Source organism: Bombyx mori, chromosome 23, assembly GCF_030269925.1.
Source record: "Bombyx mori chromosome 23, ASM3026992v2".
Lineage (NCBI taxonomy): Eukaryota > Metazoa > Arthropoda > Insecta > Lepidoptera > Bombycidae > Bombyx > Bombyx mori.
Window position 1 is genome coordinate 11,366,482 of NC_085129.1, and position 22,938 is coordinate 11,389,419.

A 22,938-nucleotide genomic window follows, 5' to 3' on the forward strand; every position below is an offset into this window, starting at 1 on the left:
CCGTCCCCGATGTTCGTAGCATCCTCCGCCCCACCCACATTTCAAATCGCATCGATCTTTTTGATATACGGTTAGTTTATTATTACAAACAGACGCTCCAATTTTATTTATTTGTATAGATAAGTAAACTACCGAAAATATCTAAAGCTCTCACAATATCTATGACTAAGACCTTAGTCATAGAACTTAGGCCTTAAAAGATTTCAGATGTATAAAGCTGATAAAATTACCTGCTTAATTTTAAAGCCCTGCTTATAAACAGCTTTAATGGATATGCACTAGGTCTTTCGTTAGTTAGTACCAGATTTAATCTCATAAGATACGTCTCAGAAAATAATTCTTCTAATTGTACCCGCAAAACTATGTGCATATAAATGAAATTATATGCTATATGAAAAGTAATTTTTATTTAACACATGAAAAAGTTGAATATGAATTTAGAATTCTCGTTTAATTATTTAATGCAAGTATCTTACGCGCCTTTATCTTTTGATGTCATTTTTTATTTAAGCAATATGATATGTTTATAAGTATTTAATAAAATGATCCAATTGTTATTGTAATAATGTCATATTCGTCTTATAAGTGAAAGACGATATTGTGCAATGTATATTAACGTGTACGTTTCAATATCTATGGAAAATAACCAACACGTGTGCATTCCGATTGTGCAACTAAAGATATTATATGACATTTTAATTTTTTATTTGTAATTCGAAGCTTATATTGAAATTTCTATATTTGATAAGTAATACACATTCATCATTTCGGAAGACGGAAAAATTGCAACGGTGAACCAATCAGAAAGCTGTTCACGTCATTACGGATTCTCCCGATCCATTAACGGTGCTTTTAGGTACCACAAGCACCGGTCACCGTTCTCGTCGAACCCGTCGCTTGCGACGAAGGGCTCGATGAGCGAATTAACCCATAGACACAGCCCACTGAGTTTCGCGGGTCGCGTTTTCGATACGGTGGTAGATTCTGCGAAGCACGGCTCTTGCTAGGGCCAGTGTTAGCAACACTTCCAGTTTGAGCCCCGTGAGCTCACCTACATGTTAGGGTGAAGTTGAAATAGCCTCTCAAGGCTATCAGCATAGGTAGGGAAAAAAAAGAAAGAAAGCCGACCGTATTCAGGTGACTATTAGGTATGGTCGAAGTTCACTAGTAGACAATTCATAAATTAAAATAAAATACCAAAAACTAACATTCTATTTACACGATTAAGTATTGGTGGTTAATATTAAACGACACTATAATGTTGCTAATACCAAATTCAGAAAACTCAAGACATAAGATCGAAGAGTTAATAACGTTGGAGTAATGGCGAGGGGGACGGTGAGAGTTCGGTGTGGAATCACATCTTCTACCAATTGAAAACTCTCCGTTATTCAGCCACCTTGGTAGAAATGTGCAGAAAGCCATACACGTACGTGTTGTTGTTATACGACATGTGCTCTTGTTGCGCTCTATTTTACACTTGAACATTATCATATTATAAATTCACGTTAAAGAATTCTAGGTGGCGTAAACAGCCCGCATTGTATAAATATAGATGGAAATGTGATATTTATCACAAAGGGAAAGTCACGGTCTGCCGCTCCAATGCCATTAAATTAAAAAAATTATTTCTATTAGCTCCACATATGGATGTTTATGATCCTACAAACAGAGTATACATTAAGTTATTGCGTTTTTTTTACTATAATAGTCAATCGTATCTCCTATATCATATTTTCAAATCAACCATTTTGCCTCAGAATTATTTTAGCGGCCTGTTAAAATTTCATTCATCAATAATACTCAAAATTTAAATATACAAAACCTAAATTGCTTCTGTCATTAAACTAGACTGTCAACCTGTGTCTCATGTAAAGTAACTTCTTCTACAAAGAACACAAACATTTGGATACTTTTAGGTAAATAGGAAAATACAATAAACTATTAAAAACAAAAAAATCCAATTATTGCTAAATAGTGTTTTTTAATGGACGATCTGTGTATTGTGTGTCTAAATGAATGAGCGATGAAAAATGACTCATAGACAAACTGAATTAGTTTATATAATATAGATTTACTAGTGAGGAAGTAAATTATGACTAAAGACTAGATAAAATTCTACTAGCAGTAATAATACTTTATATAAGTCTAAAGATGTTAAATCTTAAGCCTCTTTCCGTCGCTCTCAGGTTAAGATTCGCTCCGAAAACCGTGATTGCATTTTAACGCACGTGTTGGTTCCGCATATTTTTCCGATCGGTGTGTTTTTTATGCACTTTTCAAAACCTCTGTAAACTGCTAAAAATTTGAGCGAATGTGCAAGAAATAATAAACACTACTTTTGCCTATATGTATAAGCCAAAATTAACTTCTAAAAATGATAAACAAACTTGATTTATCCGGGAACACTGATAATTTAAAACACCTGTTAAATGTATGGTATTCTTCGTGTAGGAAAGATACATACAACATATAATTTATTATTAAATGAAGTGTCATGAAATATGCGTGAGGTTTTAAAAATGAAATTGACGGAAACGTATTATACTCAAGGAAAAAGAACACAGGGGACGCCGACTCGTTACTGGCTCATTCACAAGTTTAAGATATGAGGCAAAAAAAAAAACATTTAGAAAAAGCTAACACGTCCAGGGATAAGTTCTCGGAAACACCAAAGCGTGGGATTCTAAAAAAAATCGGTGTCTTATGCTACGAACCGTGTTGTTTGGCGCCATATCCTGAGTGTGAACGATCCATTCATTTCTGAGAAAGAAAAAAAACCTACACATAGAAACCGCCGTAGTATCGAAAATGCGTCCAAGTATCGATGGAATTTTTATATCGGTTTTTGTGGTGTTCAATAATGAGAGAGCGTAAACGATATAGTATGTATATAAAAAAGAGATTCTCGAAATTTAGCCTAAACGCTGATATAGACTCTCAAGGCTCTCAGCTTAGAAAGGACAAAAAATTTAGCCTAATTTCTAATCAACTTGATGGCAATTTGTATAGTGTAATATTTCCTTAAAAAGTTATTCACATTAGAGGTCTTAACATTAGAAATATCAGTTTTGATAATTAACTAGATATTAGATGAAATATGTAGATCCTTGGGTGGCCAATAGTTGGAAATCCAATCCAAATTGAATGTATGTATTTAAGGTAGGAAAGTGGGAAAAGAAGTCAAGCGTCAGCCACGAATAATAATAAGTTACTAATAATATAATATAAAACAATAAATTAAATATGTAGTCTAATTTTTTAATATTCTAAATTCGATTAATTGTTGTTCTAAAACTTAGTTTAACTGAACTTACGTTTAATACTTTTGGAAGTTCTAAATTTCGCGTGCTTATAATAACGCGATATTCAAACAGGCCCACACGATGTGCAAACTGTAATAATGTTCATTTATTAGTTTTGTGTTAAAATATAACGATGTTCTTAGGTTATTACGTACATAGAGGTGTTAAGATAAATACAACGATTGTGTACAGATACAAAAAAAAGTGCGAAACAGTGCTACGTATTGGTTAAATATATTTTTATTTATTTAAAAAACACATACTAAGCGATCACTGATCGTAATAAATAAACTAAATACTTCATATATAGCTCCATAGAATTTTTAGGCTTAAACAGTGGGTAAACCATTATAAAAGTCGATGTCGATATGAATCACTTTCACGATGACATGAAAATGTCAATGCAAAATGAAAACGCGGCATAGCCGTTATACAATAGGTACATTTATGAAATCAACTTAATGTATCAAAGATCCACCATCCCATCCCACCTTAGCGTCTTTGAAGTTTACGAGCTGCAGTAACCAATTATAATTGGATAGCTCGTCTACCCATATATACAACTATACCTATATAAATATAAATAAAATCTGCTGAAATACATAGGTAAGACGTACCCGCCAAATTAAATGCTAAGAAGCGGGTGTATGTTAATTACTTACCGGTGCAGAAGAAATTTCATTTAAGTAGATAAAATTGACATTTGGAACATAGTTTTACTTTAAGTGCAATTTATAGATAGTACTAAATGTTTTATATTTATTACATAATACGTTCGGTATAAGAAAATCCAATGGGGACTCAGTCTAATTTGAAATGATCGTTTACAATTAGACTGGGTGATGTCCCCTTTCACCCTGTCCGTTCTATTTTGGTTGTGATTTCAGATCATTCTTCACCGTCGACTGCATTGCTGAATGAATCTCTTTGAATGACTCAGTCTTGTAGTCTGATGTAACCAGTTTTAGGCAAATCATTGTTTGAGTCAAGAATCATAGAATGAGTTTTCATTTTATCTTCATGCGTATGATGATGAAGTTGAATTCTTCCGATTTCATTAGAAAAGAGTTGATTTAAAAATGATTTTGTCTTTGGATCGCATTCTTCCATCAAATGGCTATCCTCGTTTTAGTCGACAAATGTAAACAAATCGAATTAAATTAAACCGCGAAATTGCTCATGGAGCAGATTAAGTTTTTTCAATTTCTAAATTTCGATAAACACTCCCATTTCAAAAGAAAGTCTGTAAGTAATGCACTATATATTATGGTGATTTTATGCATATGCAGATAATATGCTAAGAAATTTATTAAACGTGACACAGTATGTCGTATGGAAAAAAACTTGGCAACTGTTTAAACAAAAAAAAGAACAGTATCATGTAAATGTTGAAAGTATTTAGTAATTTTTTTAAGCTGAAGTATTGAAAGAACTACGCCTCCAGTATGTTATCATGTTAAGTAAAATTGTAATGTATATCTACAATTTTCTTTGTATGTATATTTCTGCAAATAAAGGAATAATGCATTTCGTAGGCAGCGGCTTGGCTCTGCTAGTAGGCAGCGGCTTGGCTCTGCTCCTGGCATTGCTGAAGTCCATGGGCGACGGTAACCACTTACCATCAGGTGGGTCGTACGCTCGTCTGCCTACAAAGGCAATAAAAAAAATAAAAAAATTATCTGTGCCCTTCATACGACATTGATGTAAACATTATTTTAACAGTGATGTGGTGTGTAAATAGTAGTCGTAGCTAGACCTTGTCTGTGGAAGGATTTTTTTGGAGGCGCGTTCGCATTAGAAAACAGCGTGAGTCAGAGAAGAAAACCTGAGAATCGCCTAAAGCTCTCAAAAGCCTTTTCAGCGACAGGATTCCTCAATGATCCTTGAGCGAACTGAACGCGGACACTTCACAATATTATTAACACAGCCCTGGTATGGTATGATAGTTATGAAAATAAGCGATCTTAACGTTTTAAATATATCTTAACGTTTAATATACATTTAAAATTTTCTTCACGAGCGTTGCGTGTTGGGCGCATAGATTATACACTTAAGTTGGGCGTATAGAAGCGGTAATTCGAATGTTGTTATATCAGTTCGAAATTTAAAATTGTTTTAATTAATCCAATTTTTGAAATGTGTGAGCTATCAAAGAGGATGCATTGGTTTCCAAAGAGGTGGTAACGCAAGCATATAAACTCTAAGATCAATAATACTCTTCTGAAAAAAAGAAAGTGCTCATCCAACTCGATTTATCTACTGCTCAGCATAACAAAGGTTTTTTGGTCTGTTCATCAATTCAAATAACAATACAATAATTTTTACATATTTCTATTGAATCACTACAGATTTAAATTTACACGTAATAACGCTGAAGGCATTTTTTCCTTCCAAACTATGATAAAGCAAAGGGATTAAAATAGTTTAACACGTTCATGTTACTAGACACCGTAGATTTTGCACTTAAATACTAGTTTAGAAGATAAGGCCGTGGAAAGTCGCTTCGCCACATTCTTAGCGAATCTATTTGATTTATTTGTACGTACGTATTATAAAGCAGGAAAACTTGTTTCCATAGTAATTACAGTGCGGCGCGGCGCTTCGCTATGGCGCCTTCAGATATGTTTACTAATTTTGTTATATGAATACTTGTAACTTAATGATAGGTAATTCTAAATGCTGAGTAATGCTAATAAATGTTGAGACCTCGATCCTGTGTCTCAAGTTGGTATTTTCGTTGTGATGTCTATAGGCTCCAGTCACCACTTAAAACTTTCTGTTTCTTTTGAGCAATTAAAAAAATTAGGTAAACACCTGGTGCTGGTGGTAGGACCTCTTGTAAGTCCGCGCGGGTAGGTACCACCGCCCTAGCTATTTCTGCCGTGAAGCAGTAATGCATTTCGGTCTGAAGGGTAAGGCAGCCGTTGTATCTATACTGAGATCTTAGAACTTCTAAATTCTGCTTTCCCCGAAACGAAGGCTCTGATTCGATACTATAAAAATGTACTACAATGGTCACAACTCAGTATTCAAAAATATTACAAAAATACATACCGCAGTCGTAAAATTACGAACAACAAGCCTTTAATCTCATATAAGTTTGATTCACACATCGCAGGGCTGTGTGACAAGGTCACAATAACCTATTGTTACGAGATACAATTCGTGTTATACGCAATCGATTCAAACGTTACGCATTACCATAAAGATTGTTTGTATTAGTATACCGGACAAGCGACATCATTAAGCTCAAAGACTTTGAAAACACACAGACTGAACCGTCTGACAACGGATTGAATGTTTAAGTATACCATTAAGATGAAAAATAGACGTTTTAGGTAAAAATAAAAAAGTGCGTGCGTACAAAGTATACATGTCAGAAGTGAAATTTTTTTGGCGAACTAATTTATAAGTCTTGCTTATATTTATACAAATCTAAAACTAGATTTCCGAGACTTAGAGGAAGGGAAAAAGGAAGATATGTTCCCGCCAAAAGTCTGTTAAATGTGAATCTCAAACCTCAGTGTTGACAGTCACATTATGTTTAGATTTCTAAATTGTAAACAACTAATATTTTGCCAATTGAATTGACTAATTTAATTTCATGCTATTTTATTAATGTTCCAAATTCTTTTCATTCCATTTCAATTCCTATTGACATTTTTCACAAAAAAATTATAAAATATTAGGTTGTATGGTATGATACATTTGCTTTTCCAGTTGGAAAAATACAACAACTACTACTACTGACATTTGACAAGTACCGTACTTAATTTCAATAGTAGTTTGATGTCACTTCCGTTGCATACCTGCGTGACGTTCTGTAAAAATTTTACCTCCATGCGCCTAAAGAAGTTTCACTTCAAAAATAACACACTGTAACAAGTTCGGAAAACTAAGAAAGAAAAATCGTATAATACAGAGACTTATCGCTCACGATAATAAAACATATTTACATTCAAACCGAATGCAGTTTTTGTGGTGTTATGTACAAATGTTTTTATTTATAACTTATGGAAGCCTTGAACGGTTTTCAAGATCAGGGAAACTTACTTGATTTTAACTATCTGCGTATAATACAGAAGATGCGGGTATGTTGCTGAGAACACCTTGGACTATTGTTACAACAAATACTTTTCCAACATCCATCCATGTTAGTTGTATAATATCTATATTTTCCTATCTGACTTCAATCTTCGTCCTGTAGATTCTATTTCGAGTACTGGTAGTAGGGGATGTTATGAGGGCGCATGGTTTCGTACTATTTTTATCATGAAGCTACCACGTTTCGGCTTGGAGGCGGAACGACTGTTTCTAATACAATTGAAACTTTGTTTTAAGACACAGCATAGGTTACCATGCTGCATAGGGTTATAACATGGATTTTACGACCTGCCGCCTGACTGACGTCAATCCTACGGTTATTCTCCTTCTACCTATAAACTAAATTTCTAAATAGTATAAATTAAAGTCGCTTTCAGCCTCGTTTGAGTGTATTTTATTACGTCTTCTGGACTTTTGTGAAACATAAATTGAAAGGATAAGAAACAACAGTCACTGCTACAAATAGCTCGAATCAATTCCGAAGATCCTCTTTGTTAATGTCGTAGGTCGTCAAGTATATAATGTATACTTTTTCTGATAATATGAAGCGTATAGCGTTAGCATTTCTCGAATGTCATTCCAACGGTGACATTATCAAGACATCGTATCTTCGGGAGTAACCTGAATGTGAAACACAGCTTTTACGTCTTTATACAATATCAAATTAACCATGAACTTTTTATATGATTGTATTTTTTTGGTTTCTGTTATCCAATAAGCTACATACAGTACCCGACAATAAATATTACCACATCGACCTTTGAAAAGAGACGATCCACTACGACACTACTTATATGACATTAGTTTATATTCAAGTGCATGTAGTCCAAACTTCGATCAACAATAGTAACAAATATACTAGCGTTATCTCTGTCGCACGCTCTACGAAGCCGACATTAGACGATTGTCTCTTTCCAAAGGTCGATGTGCAATATTAACCGGCGGGTGCTGTAACTTAAGATATTTTTATTTTGTTGTCAAGTTTAAGTCAAGTTCAAATGCTAGTATGACAAAACGGAACATATTATATACTTCGTACATTACATTCGGACGAACACAAATCGATGTGCTGACGCACGTCACCTCGCTTTTAATATGTTGAATTTTTAGTAGATCTAAACTAAACGAACACGTGTGTAAATTTATAGTGAACAATACAAATTTGCTCATTGACTCGGATATGTAATATTTACATTGTGGTCATGACATTGTAGAAAACTATTGTATTTTACACGAAGCGTAACCACATCATTACGTGGGTGCTAGAAAGGTTTCGAATAAGGATTTTATAATCGAAGTTATAAAAGTGTTTATCACTAGACTAAATATAGAAGAGCTCTAAATATCTAATCTATGTTAAATTAAGTCAAATATTGTTGAATTCCACCTCTAAAAGAGAGTGCACTTAATGTTCATAAATATAAGAAACAGATTAGGTTATTTGTATTAGAAATAAGGTACATATTCCTAAGTTGTGTATTTCTAATTCGTGTTTTCACAATCACTGGTTTTATATTTTTTAGAATTATTGATAATTGTCGCTCTTAAATCCTATGTCCAAAATGTATTATATAATTGTGAAAAATAAAATAAATAATGTAATTAAAATATTTAAGCGAACTTACTATGAAAAAACATGTATTTTCAATGTTGACCTGTTCAACAATACAATCTGTCACAGACAGTCGTTTAGCCCTAAACTATGTACTAACACACTTTTAAACACAATATATGTGCGTAAATAGATATTGAGCATCTAGAAAGGAGTGACCTCACTCAACACACGAACGTTTGCCCGATCTGGGAATCGATTCCCATAGGTTCGAACCTACAATCCTCGGCTCAGTAGTTGGGGTTGCTAATTGCTGCGCCACCAAGTCAGGCATTAGTTATTATTCGATATTTTATATTATTTTATATTATAAGCCATAAATTTTATAAAATATGGTTGCACCGCTTTTGTTTGCGGATCATCATATCCCGTGGAATATTTTGTTGTAACAAGTTGAAATGTCAGATTTCATAACATGACGAAACAGGTATTCTATTTATTTGTTTCTGTGAAGATACACGAAGGTGAATGGAAAATAATATATGTATAGACTAAGAGATTGGCAGTTTAAATCACAAACGTATTGTAAGCACTCGATAATACTCGATAACTTGTATGTATTTTACAAAGATCTCCTTCGAACATGCCATTGCCAACGGGCTACAACTATTAGCACTCGAACATACTGCGTGTTATATACTATATATTTCTATTTAGCATAGGTCTTCACAATTACGAAAAAAATAAATGATTAGTTACCCGTTCCAACATTGAACGACGTCAAGCTATTTCTTTTTTCTAGATTGAAGGATGAGCTCTGGCTTTACTTTATGTATCTGCAGTCCATAGACATCACAACATGAATACTGGCGGCAAATTTGAGACACGTCAGGCAAAAGTCTTCATTGTATTATCTGCCGGCTATACTATCCATGATACCGCCCGAACAGGTGTTTCGGGATAAACATGTGGATGTAAGTACCTCGCCGTGCTGCGTTGTACATTGCGCTCTAATATAATTTCCTATTTCGGGAAATCGCAAAACATATTCTATTAGAATATCTAAAGTGCTCTAAATTTATAGAAACTAAAAAACCATCACGGCTACATATTGGTCTCGAAATCGGTTTTCACGAAATACCTTACAATATCGGTTTGACAGAAATAGATACGTTCTTGCTATACAAAACAAGTCATAACAGGTATTTCGAATGACATAGAACTTGAAAATTAACATAGTTATATGCTATAAACATAACATTCGCCATTATTCAATACAGTGGTCGATTTGCGTTCATTCTGTCGATCGCTTTTTCTGTGATGTGAAATTGTGTATTTTATTTTAAAATAGAGGTAGGTTTAATATATGGTAGTTAACCTTTATGATGTCAGTCTTTAAGTTTACTGTTAAAGTATATGTTATAAGCTTGGTTAATAATTAATTAATTTCAAATTAAATACTTTGAAGACAAAAAACTTATTAGTGTTTGTGATGTCGTCGCCAATCTTGAGACACGAAGTCAAAGCCTTAAAAGCATTAAAAACACAAAAGCTTCAAAACTTCCAAAAAACTCAGGACGGTGATAATAAATTCTCAAAAATAATTTGCTAAAATTAACAATAGCTATTTATCATATAGGATAATTACTAAAAACTATAAATAAAAATATTTAAGGTTAAATCACTTTCGTACGAAGTAGTCGCTAGTATTTTAGATAATCTTTTTGCAATTTTGACTTTTAAACTACAAATTTATGTCAGCTAATCAAAGAAACCTTCAACATTATGATGCATAAAAAATGTAAAGAAATGCAAAAAATTCTAAATGAAAAACAAATCCTAACTATTTGACATTGTGCCTCTTATAAGGAAAATTTAAATCAAAACAGAGATTATATTACACTGTAATTTTCCAAGATTGTCTTATTATTTACTGGCTACCTAAACTAGTATTAAATTGTTTGATGTAAAACGGTGTTTTGATATGAGCGAACATTAGCCGAAACTTGATTATTTAGCATTTTGATTTAATCCATTCGTTCATTTTAAATTCCACAATTTATTCATATGAAAACGAATCAGATAGAATTAGATACAACTAGCCGTACTCGCCCGCTTCGCTGGGCATTTAAAATTAACATTATTATTTATTGTCATTATTATTAGGGAGTCCAACACTCATATAAACATTAGCCTATCCATTAAGTACATGTATTTTCTACATGGATACCAAGTTTCAAGTCAATCGGACGCACGGTTCAGTAGTTATAACGGAACATCCATAAATACCACTGTAAATTTATATATTAGTATAGATTGATAATACCAATCAATGTTTCAATTGCATTGCAATACAATTGAGACATGCTATGCATTGGCTTTCGTCTATGGACTCCCTTAACCACTTAACATCAGGTGAATCCAAAGCTCAACTGTGCACTTGGTGGAAAGCCACGATCGTGTATTGAAATTATTTAAATTTTATGTACTCTGTGACTTAATATACGTCTATAATTCGTATCTATATGAAACTCCCACGCGATCAAAACACTGACCAAAATTTCATCACTCTGGCAATTCTTATCTTCCGTATGATTTAATGTAAACACACATAAAAAGGTCTCCAATATGATAATTTTGTAAAAATATAAAATGATTGTATTGTATGTAAACTGTTGGATTACGGGTTTGTTTTTGTGTGTTTTTTAAACTTATAGGTCTCTTTATCCGACTGCCAAGGGAGGGTAATGTTTTCATAATAAATTTATTTAAGCACATAAATATATTTAGCAATTTTGTATGGTAAATACCAGAAGTCACTTAGATACGTGGGTATTTTTCTTAATTACATACTAACATTTTTTCGACATAAATCTGCCTATCCAAAGTCGGTGGTTCAAGTCATGATAATATGCTATGTAAAAATACACATGGGAAATAATTAATGAATTAATAATTAAATTTCAAATTACATAGTTCCTAGTAATTTTTATTATATTTATGTATCTGAAACTATAACACTATCATTTAATAATTGTAAAGTTCTAAATGATTAAATATCTATAATGTTTTTCTATATCGATTCAAAAAAAAACATCTTCATCCTGTTGAATTTTTATGCAACTACTTTGATGAATGAATTTTGATACATCGTAAAAAAATAAATTTATGTTATGATACGCTTATCACGATAGAAAGTGTGAATGCTCACTTTACTTTGAGAACCAAAGGATCGATTAGACAATAGAACAAGGATTATACCACAAAGCTAATTTCCAATACATGCCCCGCTACTAGTAATAATTAAGATAATTAACACTTAAATAATGAAGTCTTAAATGACAGTGCAATTTAAACTTATATTTTCAAAGGCAGATTAAATTAAGTAATTTAGTTCCTTGAGACGAAATTTTGAATCTACTTATTTATATCCGTGAGATTGGAATGTCAGTAATGACTTCTGCAGTCGTGCATTGCAATTTATACCGGAAAAGTTCGTTAAATTGAAAACATTCACACAGCTGTACTCGACTTTGAGCAGGACATACGAATTTAAGTGACATGAGAATAATACTAACAACAAAACTACCTAATATGTTATAGTCTTTTTTATTGTACACAATAATTTACATCCATACTTAAGGCATGAGAAGAAAGTGAGAAATGCAAATTGAAACACAATTATTTTATTGAATTTATACATGGCCAATGGTTTTATGATATTCATAAAACCATTGGCTAGCTCGAAAACGTTAAATCGTTTTCACTTTATTACAATTTTAAAAGACATCGATATTAAATGAAGTAGTTATATTTTATTGTAATGGAATTTTCTTGCGTTTTGAAAATGTTTCATTTGGAAATCTTTGTTTTGAGGAACCTTTTTTTTTAATTGCTTATATGGGTGGACGAGCTCATTGTCCATTTGGTGTAAAGAGTGGTTATCGGAGCCCATTGACATCAACATCGCAAATGCCGTCACCCACCAGTTCTAAATCTCAGTTTTACAGTACAACGGTTGCCCCACACTCCAAACGATTTCCACAATGCATACGATAATTACTGTTTGATGGCAGAAATAGACAGTGTGGTGGTATCTACCCATGCGAGACCCAAGAGACCTTACTATCAGTAATCTCAATAATACATATAAAATATTTTTCAACTATATAAATATACCCACTTATTAGGATAGATAACGGATAATTTATCGGGAACGTATAAAATCTCTATCAACGAGCTTTTCCAGCACAAGCTATTATCAGAGCTTTTGCAAGTATAGATAACAAAATTTGATAACATTACATGAATTACGAGAATTGCGCGTATGTTTACGATAAGCGATGTATTTATTAACTTGGTGTATTCATTTTGTGCGTTCATAAAAATTCGTGTGCATAAGAGTAAATTTAAGTTATTAGGCACCCGTTTGGCTATGCTCCTGGCATTGCTGACATCCACGAGGGACAGCAATACCAATTACGGTCACCGTCCTCGTCGAACCCGTCGCTTGCGACGAAGGGCTCGACGAGCGAACTAACCCATAGACACAGCCCACTGAGTTTCTCGCCGGATCTTCTCAGTGGGTCGCGTTTCCGATCCGGTGGTAGATTCTGCGAAGCATTGCTCTTGCTAGGGTCAGTGTTAGCAACTCTCCGGTTGAGCCCCGTGAGCTCACCTACAAACGTTAGGGTGAAGCTGAAATAGCATCTCAAGGCTATCAGCATAGGTAGGAAGAAAAAAAAAATCCAATTATTAACAAAAATAAAATATTCTGCTATTCTAGAAAATGCTTAATGCCTTTACATAAGTACATATATTATCGTCTAATATAAAGCACATAAAAAAAAATATTATTACATTATAAAAAATTCTATTGAAGGAATATCTATAGTGTTTTTATTTATTCTCAATCCATTACTTTCAAGCTACTATTTTTTAATTTTACTTGTTTTATTGACAATCTTCGGTATAAATGTTATCTAAACTTCCCGTCCTTCCAATTTTTGCTATTTCAAATCACGTCATACCTAAATAGTCAAATAATATATTTTCAAAGCAAATTTATTTTATAAACGCTAACATCTGTACGTACAGCTCCGTAATATTATAAAACTCTGCAATATTTCCAATGGAGTTTTATTACGTTAGAGATAATGAATATGAACGCAGTTAAAATTACAGTTAACGAGAGAGGTCGAATATGTTATCGCACTCTTATCAGTGAACGCTGAATGTGATTTGTTCGAATGCAATGAGATGTAACAGTAAATACGCTTACTTGAGAATATAAAAAAATAAGTATGTTTAATTTAAAACACAAATTATCAATCATACTAACGGATTTCAATTAATAATTGATTTCAAGAAAAATTACAAATCGACATTTGAAAAAATAGGCAGTAAAACAACTTCTATTTTCTAATATTATATCCTACGAATAAATAATAAGTCTACTAAGTACTACTACTAAGTAATAATAAGTACTTATTATTTAATCGTAGATTATATCTTATTATGCTTAAATATATGTACATGACACATATGATTCAGTAGCAGGATTGATTATTGACATAAAAAGTTTGTGAGACTTACAATGAATATATTCAAAATACTATTTTATCTTTCAGTCATCATCACATGAAATATTATGGACCCATGTACAGCAAATTGACCAGGCTTTTTAAATTCTGCTTTTTTAAGCTTTGACATTTAAAAAAAAAATCTTAAACAAACCAAAGTACGAAAAGTTCCTATTTACAAATACAATACATTCATGTGGTGGAAACATGGGACTTATCACATGTATTATTTTGTTCGACATCTTCGATCAGCAATAGTATTATTGTAGTACTATGTAGTCACCACATAAATGTATTGTATTTAAAAATAGGAACTTCGACATCTTAAATTACGTTTTTAAATAATGAAGTAATGAGCTTTACGACACATCGTTTAGGATGTTTTGTTTTGCTAGAATTGTTTATTCGTAGATATTTAGGTATTCCAAGTCCAAGGTAGATATTTAGGTATTCCAAGTTCATTTGTGAATTGTTTTGAATAATTGAATAAATAAATACATTATTTAGCATTGTTATCCTGGTTCATTCATTTTTATATTAAATTATTGAGCGTTATTTGGTTGGTAAATACGAAATAAACTTCGATGATCATAAATATTTCATAATAAGTACATAGTCAGGTCATAAATTCTGTCACATGTTTAATGTAAAATAATTGAAACAAGTTTATTCATTATGTAACCATTCATATACCAAAATGAACTTAACAAAAAATTTTTTTTTTTTTTTTTTTTGTCAGGAGGAAATCACCGGACTTCCGCCCTCCACTGGGGATGGAGGGCGGGGCATGTCGGAGTTGAACCGACTAAAACCTCCTGTCGCTCAACAACCAGCATCCAAACCTCGCATGAGACAGAACTCATGAAAAGGCAAAGGGGGGAAAGTGAAGCGTTTAGTGCGGAGCACATCTCTTCCATCACCCTCCCCCTCGGGACGCCGGACTGGCGGTCGTCGGCGCCACGACCACCAGTCCTCTCGGTCGGCAGGCTATCCGAAGCCCGCCTAGATGGCGCCGGTTAGAATGGTCTACCCTCGGAATACCCCGCTGGGTCAGAACCAGCGTGGGTTGAGGATAGCCGGCCTTCCATCACCCGGACGCTCTTGCATAAAACGCGTGCAGAGCAGCTTGCACGTCATCTTCTTAGGTCCCCTTCGCCGGTCCCCAGGCCGACATGTGAGAGAGACCCGAAACACTTAGAGGGCCAGGGCTTGGGCGAAATCCGCCTCCCTGGCCCCCGCTCGACGGCGGCGGGCCTGCGCGTCTCGCACGCGCCCCGCCGCCTCCTTCTGCGAGATGGTGCACTCGCAGAAGTCGAGCATCGCCTTCCACGACTCGTCGTCACCGAGCATTGATGCCACAACACTCGGCAACGACAAGTCGTTTCCTATTTTTGCGACAAGGACACGGCGCCACCCCTCCCATGCGGGGCAGGCGACGAGCGTGTGCTCCGCCGTGTCCAAGCCGCAACCACAATGGTGGCACTCTGCCGTCAGCTCGGCTCCGATCCGGTGCAGGAACTCACCGAAGCAACCATGCCCAGTGAGCACCTGCGTGAGCCGGAAAGTGAGGCGTCCTCTGTCACGATTCACCCAATTCACAAGAACCGGGCGAATCGCCTCGACGGTCCTACGACCAGCCGAAGGATCGGCCAGCCGTCTGGACCATGACTCCAGCACGGACCGCCGAGATTGGGCCCTCCGCGCTCTGACCACACTGGGGCTGGGACGTGCCACGCCCCGTGCACGAAGGTCAGCCCGCCACTTATAGTCAGCGGCGAGCGCCTCCGCTTCCAGAACCCAAGGCGGCGTCCCAGCCAGTACACACGCCGCCTCGAAGGAGATGGTGCGATAGCCGCGGATGACCCTGACCGCGATGGTGCGTTGCGGCCGTTGCAGCAGCTTCGCTACCCCCACGGCCAGGGACTGGCCCCACACGGGCGCCCCGTATAGGGCCATTGATCGCACCACCCCTGTATAGAGACGGCGCGTCACCTGGTCAGGCCCCCCAACGTTGGGAAGAAGCCGGCTTAACGCGCCGGCCACCCCCAACAGACGAGGGACCAGATTTTGAAAGTGAGCACGGAAGGTCCAACGACTGTCCAGAATGAGGCCGAGGTACTTCAACTGCACCCCGACCCCGATACGGACGCCTCCAACCACGATATGGGCATCGACAGGTGGCACTCTCCGGGGCCTGTGGAACCACATGGCCTCGGATTTACTGAGCGCCACGTCGAGGCCCAATCTCCTGATTTTGCCGACGACATGCGCCACCCCAGCGGTAGCAAGACGGGCAGACTCAGCAAAACTCTCCCCCCGGGCCACGACCAACGTGTCGTCTGCGTAACAGATTACGCTTAGGCCCGGGAGGAGGGCACCCCTCAGTACCCAGTCATACCCGATATTCCACAAAAGAGGGCCGAGCACCGACCCCTGTGGAACACCGCGCACGACCGGGAACCGGTGCACGATCCCACCGTGTCCGGTACACGTGACCGATCTGTCCTCCAAGTAGGAACCCACCAGCCGGCGAAGGTAGGGGGGCACTCCGTGTCGTTCCAGCGCTCCCCTTATCACGGACCAGGGCAGGGTGTTAAAAGCATTGGCGATATCGAGTGACACCGCCAAAGCCACCCCACCCCGGGAGACGGCCTCCTCCGAGAGGGCCCGCACGCGAAGGATCGCGTCTACCGTTGAGCGGCCCTCTCGGAAGCCATACTGCTCCGCCGACAGATCGGGTCCCACCCTGACCAGATGCTGGATGATACGGGCCGCCAGAATGCGTTCCAGCAGCTTGCCCACCTCATCCAGCAACACGATGGGACGGTACCCGGCGGCAGTATCCGCCGGGCGCCCCTCCTTTCTCAACAGCACAAGTCTGCCCGTCCTCCACGATGAAGGAAACGGTCCCGACTCGAGGCAGGAGTTATAAAGCCTCAAGAGTCGGTCCCCTAGGGCACCAAGAGCCAAGGCCCAAACCCGACCATGGACGCCGTCCGGGCCGGGTGCAGTGTCCTTCGCGCACATTTTGCGCACGGCCACACGGAGCTCCGCCCCCGTTATATGGGGCACCTCGGCAGGGGCTTCGCCGTCGTATTCCGGCGGCGCGTCCATAGCAGGAGCAACAAATCCCTCCCGCTCCTGCGGGAACAGCGCCGAGACGATGTCCCGCAGCTGCCGAGGCTGGAGACGCTCCGTGATCGGGGGGGCCCATGGGCGCATTTTATTGCGCACCATATGATAGGGCCGCCCCCACGGATCCTCATCCAGCGTCTCCAGGAGACTCTCCATGTGTTGGTCCTTGGCTCTTCTGATGGCCAGCTGCAATGCCCTCTGCGCGACGCGAAATGCGCCGTGCAGCCGGGCCTCTGCCGCCGCGAACGCAACCGGATCATTGCGCCGCGGCAGGCGGCGGCGGCGATGCCTGGCGCACTCGCGCCTCGCCCGAACGCACTCCACGCGGAGTTGCGCAATTTCGGGCGACCACCAGTACGCCTGGCGATTAGGAAGTCGAGGGCCGATCCGGGGCATCGAGGCATCACAGATGCGACGCATCGTGTCCCGGAACCACCCTGCCTCTCCCTCGACCTCCACCGGGTGTGGACGCATGGGCGCCCACGCCGCCACCGTAGAGGCTTCCATCAGGAGCTCCTTATTCAGGCGCTTCAGTGCCCACTTAGGGAATGATCGGGACGCACCACGGGGGTGGTCCCCGTGGACGTCCGCGACTGCGGAGCGGGCGGAGAGATCAAACCGAATATATCGGTGATCTGACAGCGTCTCCGCCCCCTCCAAAACCCTCCAGTCGCGGATACGGCGCGCGATGGCCGGGCTTGCGAACGTAACGTCCACAATAGACTCGCCCTGCCACCGCACGCACGTCGCAACCGACCCTCTATTCATCAGACAGAGGCCGGCCGCATTCGCCCACCTCTCCAGTAGCCTACCACGAGCGTTCGAGCGGGGGGAGCCCCATGCGACAGACTTCGCATTGAGGTCCCCCGCGAGAATCACTGGACGAGGAGCGAGGCGGCGAGCAATCGCCCCGATCCCGTCCAGGAAATGCCCGAACTCGACGGTAGGCCTGTTCGGAGAGAAAACAAAACATAGATTCTTATGACACTAAAGTTTATTCAAAACGACCTCCGTGATTTTGAATACAGGCCTTCAATCTGCGCGGCCAGTCGTCTATCGCAGCACGAACGAGGTCCATGTCAATATCGGCGGCTGCCTTAATCAAGGATGTCTTGAGTGACTCCAAATTGGGATGAGGCTTTGAGCACGCCTTTTCCTCCTAGTGTTGCCATATCTTGTAATCTAACGGATTCAAATCTGGACTGGAGGAGGGCCAGTCTTCGTGCCGGATGAAGTCGATTTCACGCGCCGCCAGCCAGTCTTGTGTGCTCTTCGCTCTATGAGCTGGCGCCGAATCTTGTTGGAATACCCAGTGCCTGTTATTGAACATGGTATGAGAAACAGGTTCCACAAGGTTCGTCATGACTGTATTTTGATACACAACTGCATTCGTTTTTACACCTTTCTCACAAAAATGTACCTCTGTTAAGCCCCAATAAGAAACTCCCAACCATACCATGAGCGAGGATGGAAAATGACCTCGTTGGACACGCGGAATACGGTTGCTCGCTTCTTCATTACTGTGTGCGTACACCTTATCATTTTTTTTTTGTTGTAGCTCTCTTCTACGGTAAAAATTTTTTCATCCGAAAAATGAAGTTCCCGATATTTTTTTCCCGCGTACCGCTTCAACAAAGCGCGGCATCTCTTCAGTCTCAGGTCCATTAGACGAGCATTCAAACGATTTCCTGTTTTTCTTCGATATGCCCGAAGCCCTAAGTCTTCATTTAACACCCTTTTCACCGTGGTTCTGCTTAACCCCATCTGAAGGGCCAACAGTTTTTGCTTACGTTTGGGATTTCTTTGAATTCGCGCCTTCACAGCTTTTATAACTGCTGGAATCCTAACAGACCGAGGGCGACCACTTCTTGACCTGTCATCTACACTAGAGTCTTCATTGTATCGTTTGATGGTACGATAAACGAATCTTTTGGTTATATTCAAAATTTTCAGTATGTTAAAAATTTGAATTGGCGCGTAACCGCAACGATGCGACGCAATAATTGCAACACGGTCTTCTTTAAGCGTCCACTCCATATTTAAAAATGACTAAAATTCTAAATGTATACTATTTTTATTTTCATGAACAATTCGAAATTCGAATTCAATAAACTTTTTTGTGGCCAGCATTCTAAAAGAAAAGTTTTTACTGTGTGACAATACTTATGACCTGACTAGGTATTATGAAAAAAGTAGGTGCATTTTCACAGTTACAATTTCATAAAAAAAAAAAAAAAAAAACCATGACAAGTCCAACAATTACGTGAATAAAATAGACATGCTTTAACAAAAACCGACTTCAAATAGAAAAAAAATATATATTCCAAAACAAATTAATATACAGTAAAACAATAATCATCGAAATCGGTTGGCGTGATATTGAGTAATTGAGTTCTACTTGTCGCGCACCTACTTAATCCAAATTTAAGACTTATATGGTTTTCTCATAAATACCATTATCAGAACTGGACTAAATTGAAACGGGACCACACGGGAAGCGTCCGCTTTCTAATAAAAAAGAATCATCAAAATCGATTCGCCCAGTCAAAAGTTATGAGGTAACGAACATAAAAAAAAACATACGGTCGAATTGAGAACCCCCTATTTTTTTGAAGTCATTTAAAAAAAAAAACTTGTGCTGCGTTTCAGAATATTGCGCGCAAATTTAAATTTAAACTTAAAATGACAGTTTGTCCGACCAACGAACTGTATAGTGAGCTATTCAAATAGCTCCAAACCATAGGTCAACTCCGATAAATTCGGCTCACAGTGGAAAATAATGAAGGTCTTCAACGGTTATAATCTTGGCGCCACTTGTACATAAACATACGCTGTACATATAATTATATCACAAATGCGACGTATATAGTCGACCAAAACGCGAAGCATTTTGTTTATATAATATAAGGAAAGTCTCATTCTTACAACCATATTTGTAACAAATCGTTACGTTACTTATCATGTATTGTAAATGTATGTAATATTAATTGTAATTTTTGCATTATCTTCATTTCAAATATAAATTATGAAAAAAAAAAAAAATTCTTACTTCGCCCAGAAGAATTCCAGTCAATGCTATTCTATAGAATTTAATGACAATATTTACGAGCGAATTCGAACTCGATTTTTCTGGTTTAAAACTGATAATGTTTTAGTGTTTGTATAAAGTGTCATTCTAATGAAGTCGTTGTCGATTTTATTACTTAACCAGCTGATATTGCCACACGAACCAATGAATTCCCTTTGTGCTGGACATTCTAATTTAAAAGTTGTATTTTATTTTCTTTTGATCAGATCATAAGTCAAGATGGTGGTGAGGGTAGCAACAGATGAGCGGCCTTTTGAGAGTCCTTCTTCGGATGAGAGTGGGCTCGGGAGAAGCGACTCTCCCAGCGAAAACACTGAACCAGAAGCAGCATTGGTAAGTCTTGTACTTAGAACATTAAACTAGCTTCGCGTTTCTTAATAATAGTACGTTACTATATTTGAAAAGAAAAGAGTAGAGTATTATCTGATTTGTCATTATCTGATTTGGTTTTGCCCAACAATGGATGCTTAATACTCAAATAGTATTTTCTACAATTTTACTATAGAAGTTATCACCTCATATTACTTTATTCGTTTTTAATATAGGTCTGAAACTTTTCGAAAAAGACCAAACTGATGTACCTACATAAAAAAACCTTTATTGTCAAATGTCGCCATATTGACTTCAGTGTCAATAATAAACATGGCCTATAGATTTTGAGAAATACGTTTTATAATGGGACGAACCGAAATGCCTGTATTTTCTTTCATTTACTTGCTATGAAATACAGTTCATGTTTAAATACAATAACAGTTATTATAATTGGACTCCATTTATGTACTGTGATCTTCAATTTCGAAAGGATAAAATCTAGTAACCTCAAAAATTCACAAAGAAAAAATGTCTGTATGCAAACAGACAACATTGAGACCAAATCAATATGCGTAGAAACTTGCAAATATAACTGTTATGAAAACTGAAGTTGTAATGAAGTTTTAGTAAATATGGACTAGAACAATATTACTGAAAATAAATAAAAAACGAAAAATTCTAACAATGACTGCAGAAGAGAAGAAACTCAATAGGAGAAAAACCATTCGTAGAATAGCCGAGAAAATAGTGAACGCTTGTTTACTTGCAACTATATCGTTAGCGTTCGCTGAGATATCTATGACGATTATGATATTACTGCTTTAAGAACTCATGATGGCTTTTAAGAAGATTTGGCAAAAGAGAACAAAGATATTGAGGAATGTTTCCGAGATACTAACAGATGCCGTAATTTGGGCATCCTTATTATTTGGGGCTTATATTCTACTGATGGTATAAACATTGGAATAAAACAATAAGTAGATTAAAAGCGTAACAGAAAAGTAATAAATTAAAAATAAACCAATAACTACATCGAAAGCAGTCAGCGTTTTTATTGTTTTTTACTTAGAATTGATATGCTCTGTAGTATTTAGTCCTGGTTAGTTAGTACTGGCTGAGGCGCACGTTTACTGGTGGTAGGACCTCTTGTGCGTCCGTGCGGATAGGTACCACCACCCTGCCTATTTCTGCCGTGAAGCAGTAATGCGTTTTGGTTTGAAGGGTGGGACAGCCGTTGTAACTATACTGAGACCCTTAGAACTTATATCTCAAGGTGGGTGGCGCATTAACGTTGTAGATGTCTATGGGCTCCAGTAACCACTTAACACCAGGCGGGCTGTGAGCTCGTCCACCCATCTAAGCAACAAAAAAAAACGATGCCTAAACACACACCTCTTCTCATTTCGTTAATACTAAAGATTATTGTTCCTGACAATATATTTTTTTCAATATGGCACTTGGCTTTTGCGATGCCATTGTTGAATTTATAAAAATCGTCAATTATTATATTATTGTATTATATTATTATACATATAGGTACTGTTATGTAGGTAATAAATAAGATGGAGCGGAATATGGTGAAGTTGATTTACATAAGAATTCAAATAGGATGACATTAAATGAAATGAGATGAAGTAAAGCTTCAGTAAAGTTATTTAAAGGGATTTTAAGGAACATTTTGTAAGAACGCGAGAAGCCACATGCAGCGGTTTTATTTCATTTCCCATATTTGTGCACTTTCACAGATGTAAACTGTTAATAAACTACCGTTATTCACACAGCTAAGCTTCTCGCGGTCCCGCCAAAGTCTATGTGAGAATCACAAAGGACAGTTGTAGAACACTCATTGCAGTAGACAAT

At 37.8% G+C, this 22,938-nt stretch overlaps 1 protein-coding gene across 3 annotated transcripts in view; it reads left to right on the plus strand.

Annotated features, from left to right (window-relative positions):
* The window catches only part of LOC101738278 (monocarboxylate transporter 7), a 53,305-nt gene that overhangs the window by 16,440 nt on the left and 13,927 nt on the right, over positions 1 to 22,938 (plus strand). For all 3 annotated transcript variants that reach the window (XM_062675253.1, XM_004932631.5, XM_012695932.4), the window contains exon 2: positions 20,973 to 21,099. In XM_062675253.1, coding sequence (XP_062531237.1) covers positions 20,986 to 21,099 — 114 coding nt within the window. In that variant the 5' untranslated portion in view covers positions 20,973 to 20,985. The remainder of the gene's footprint in view (positions 1 to 20,972; positions 21,100 to 22,938) is intronic.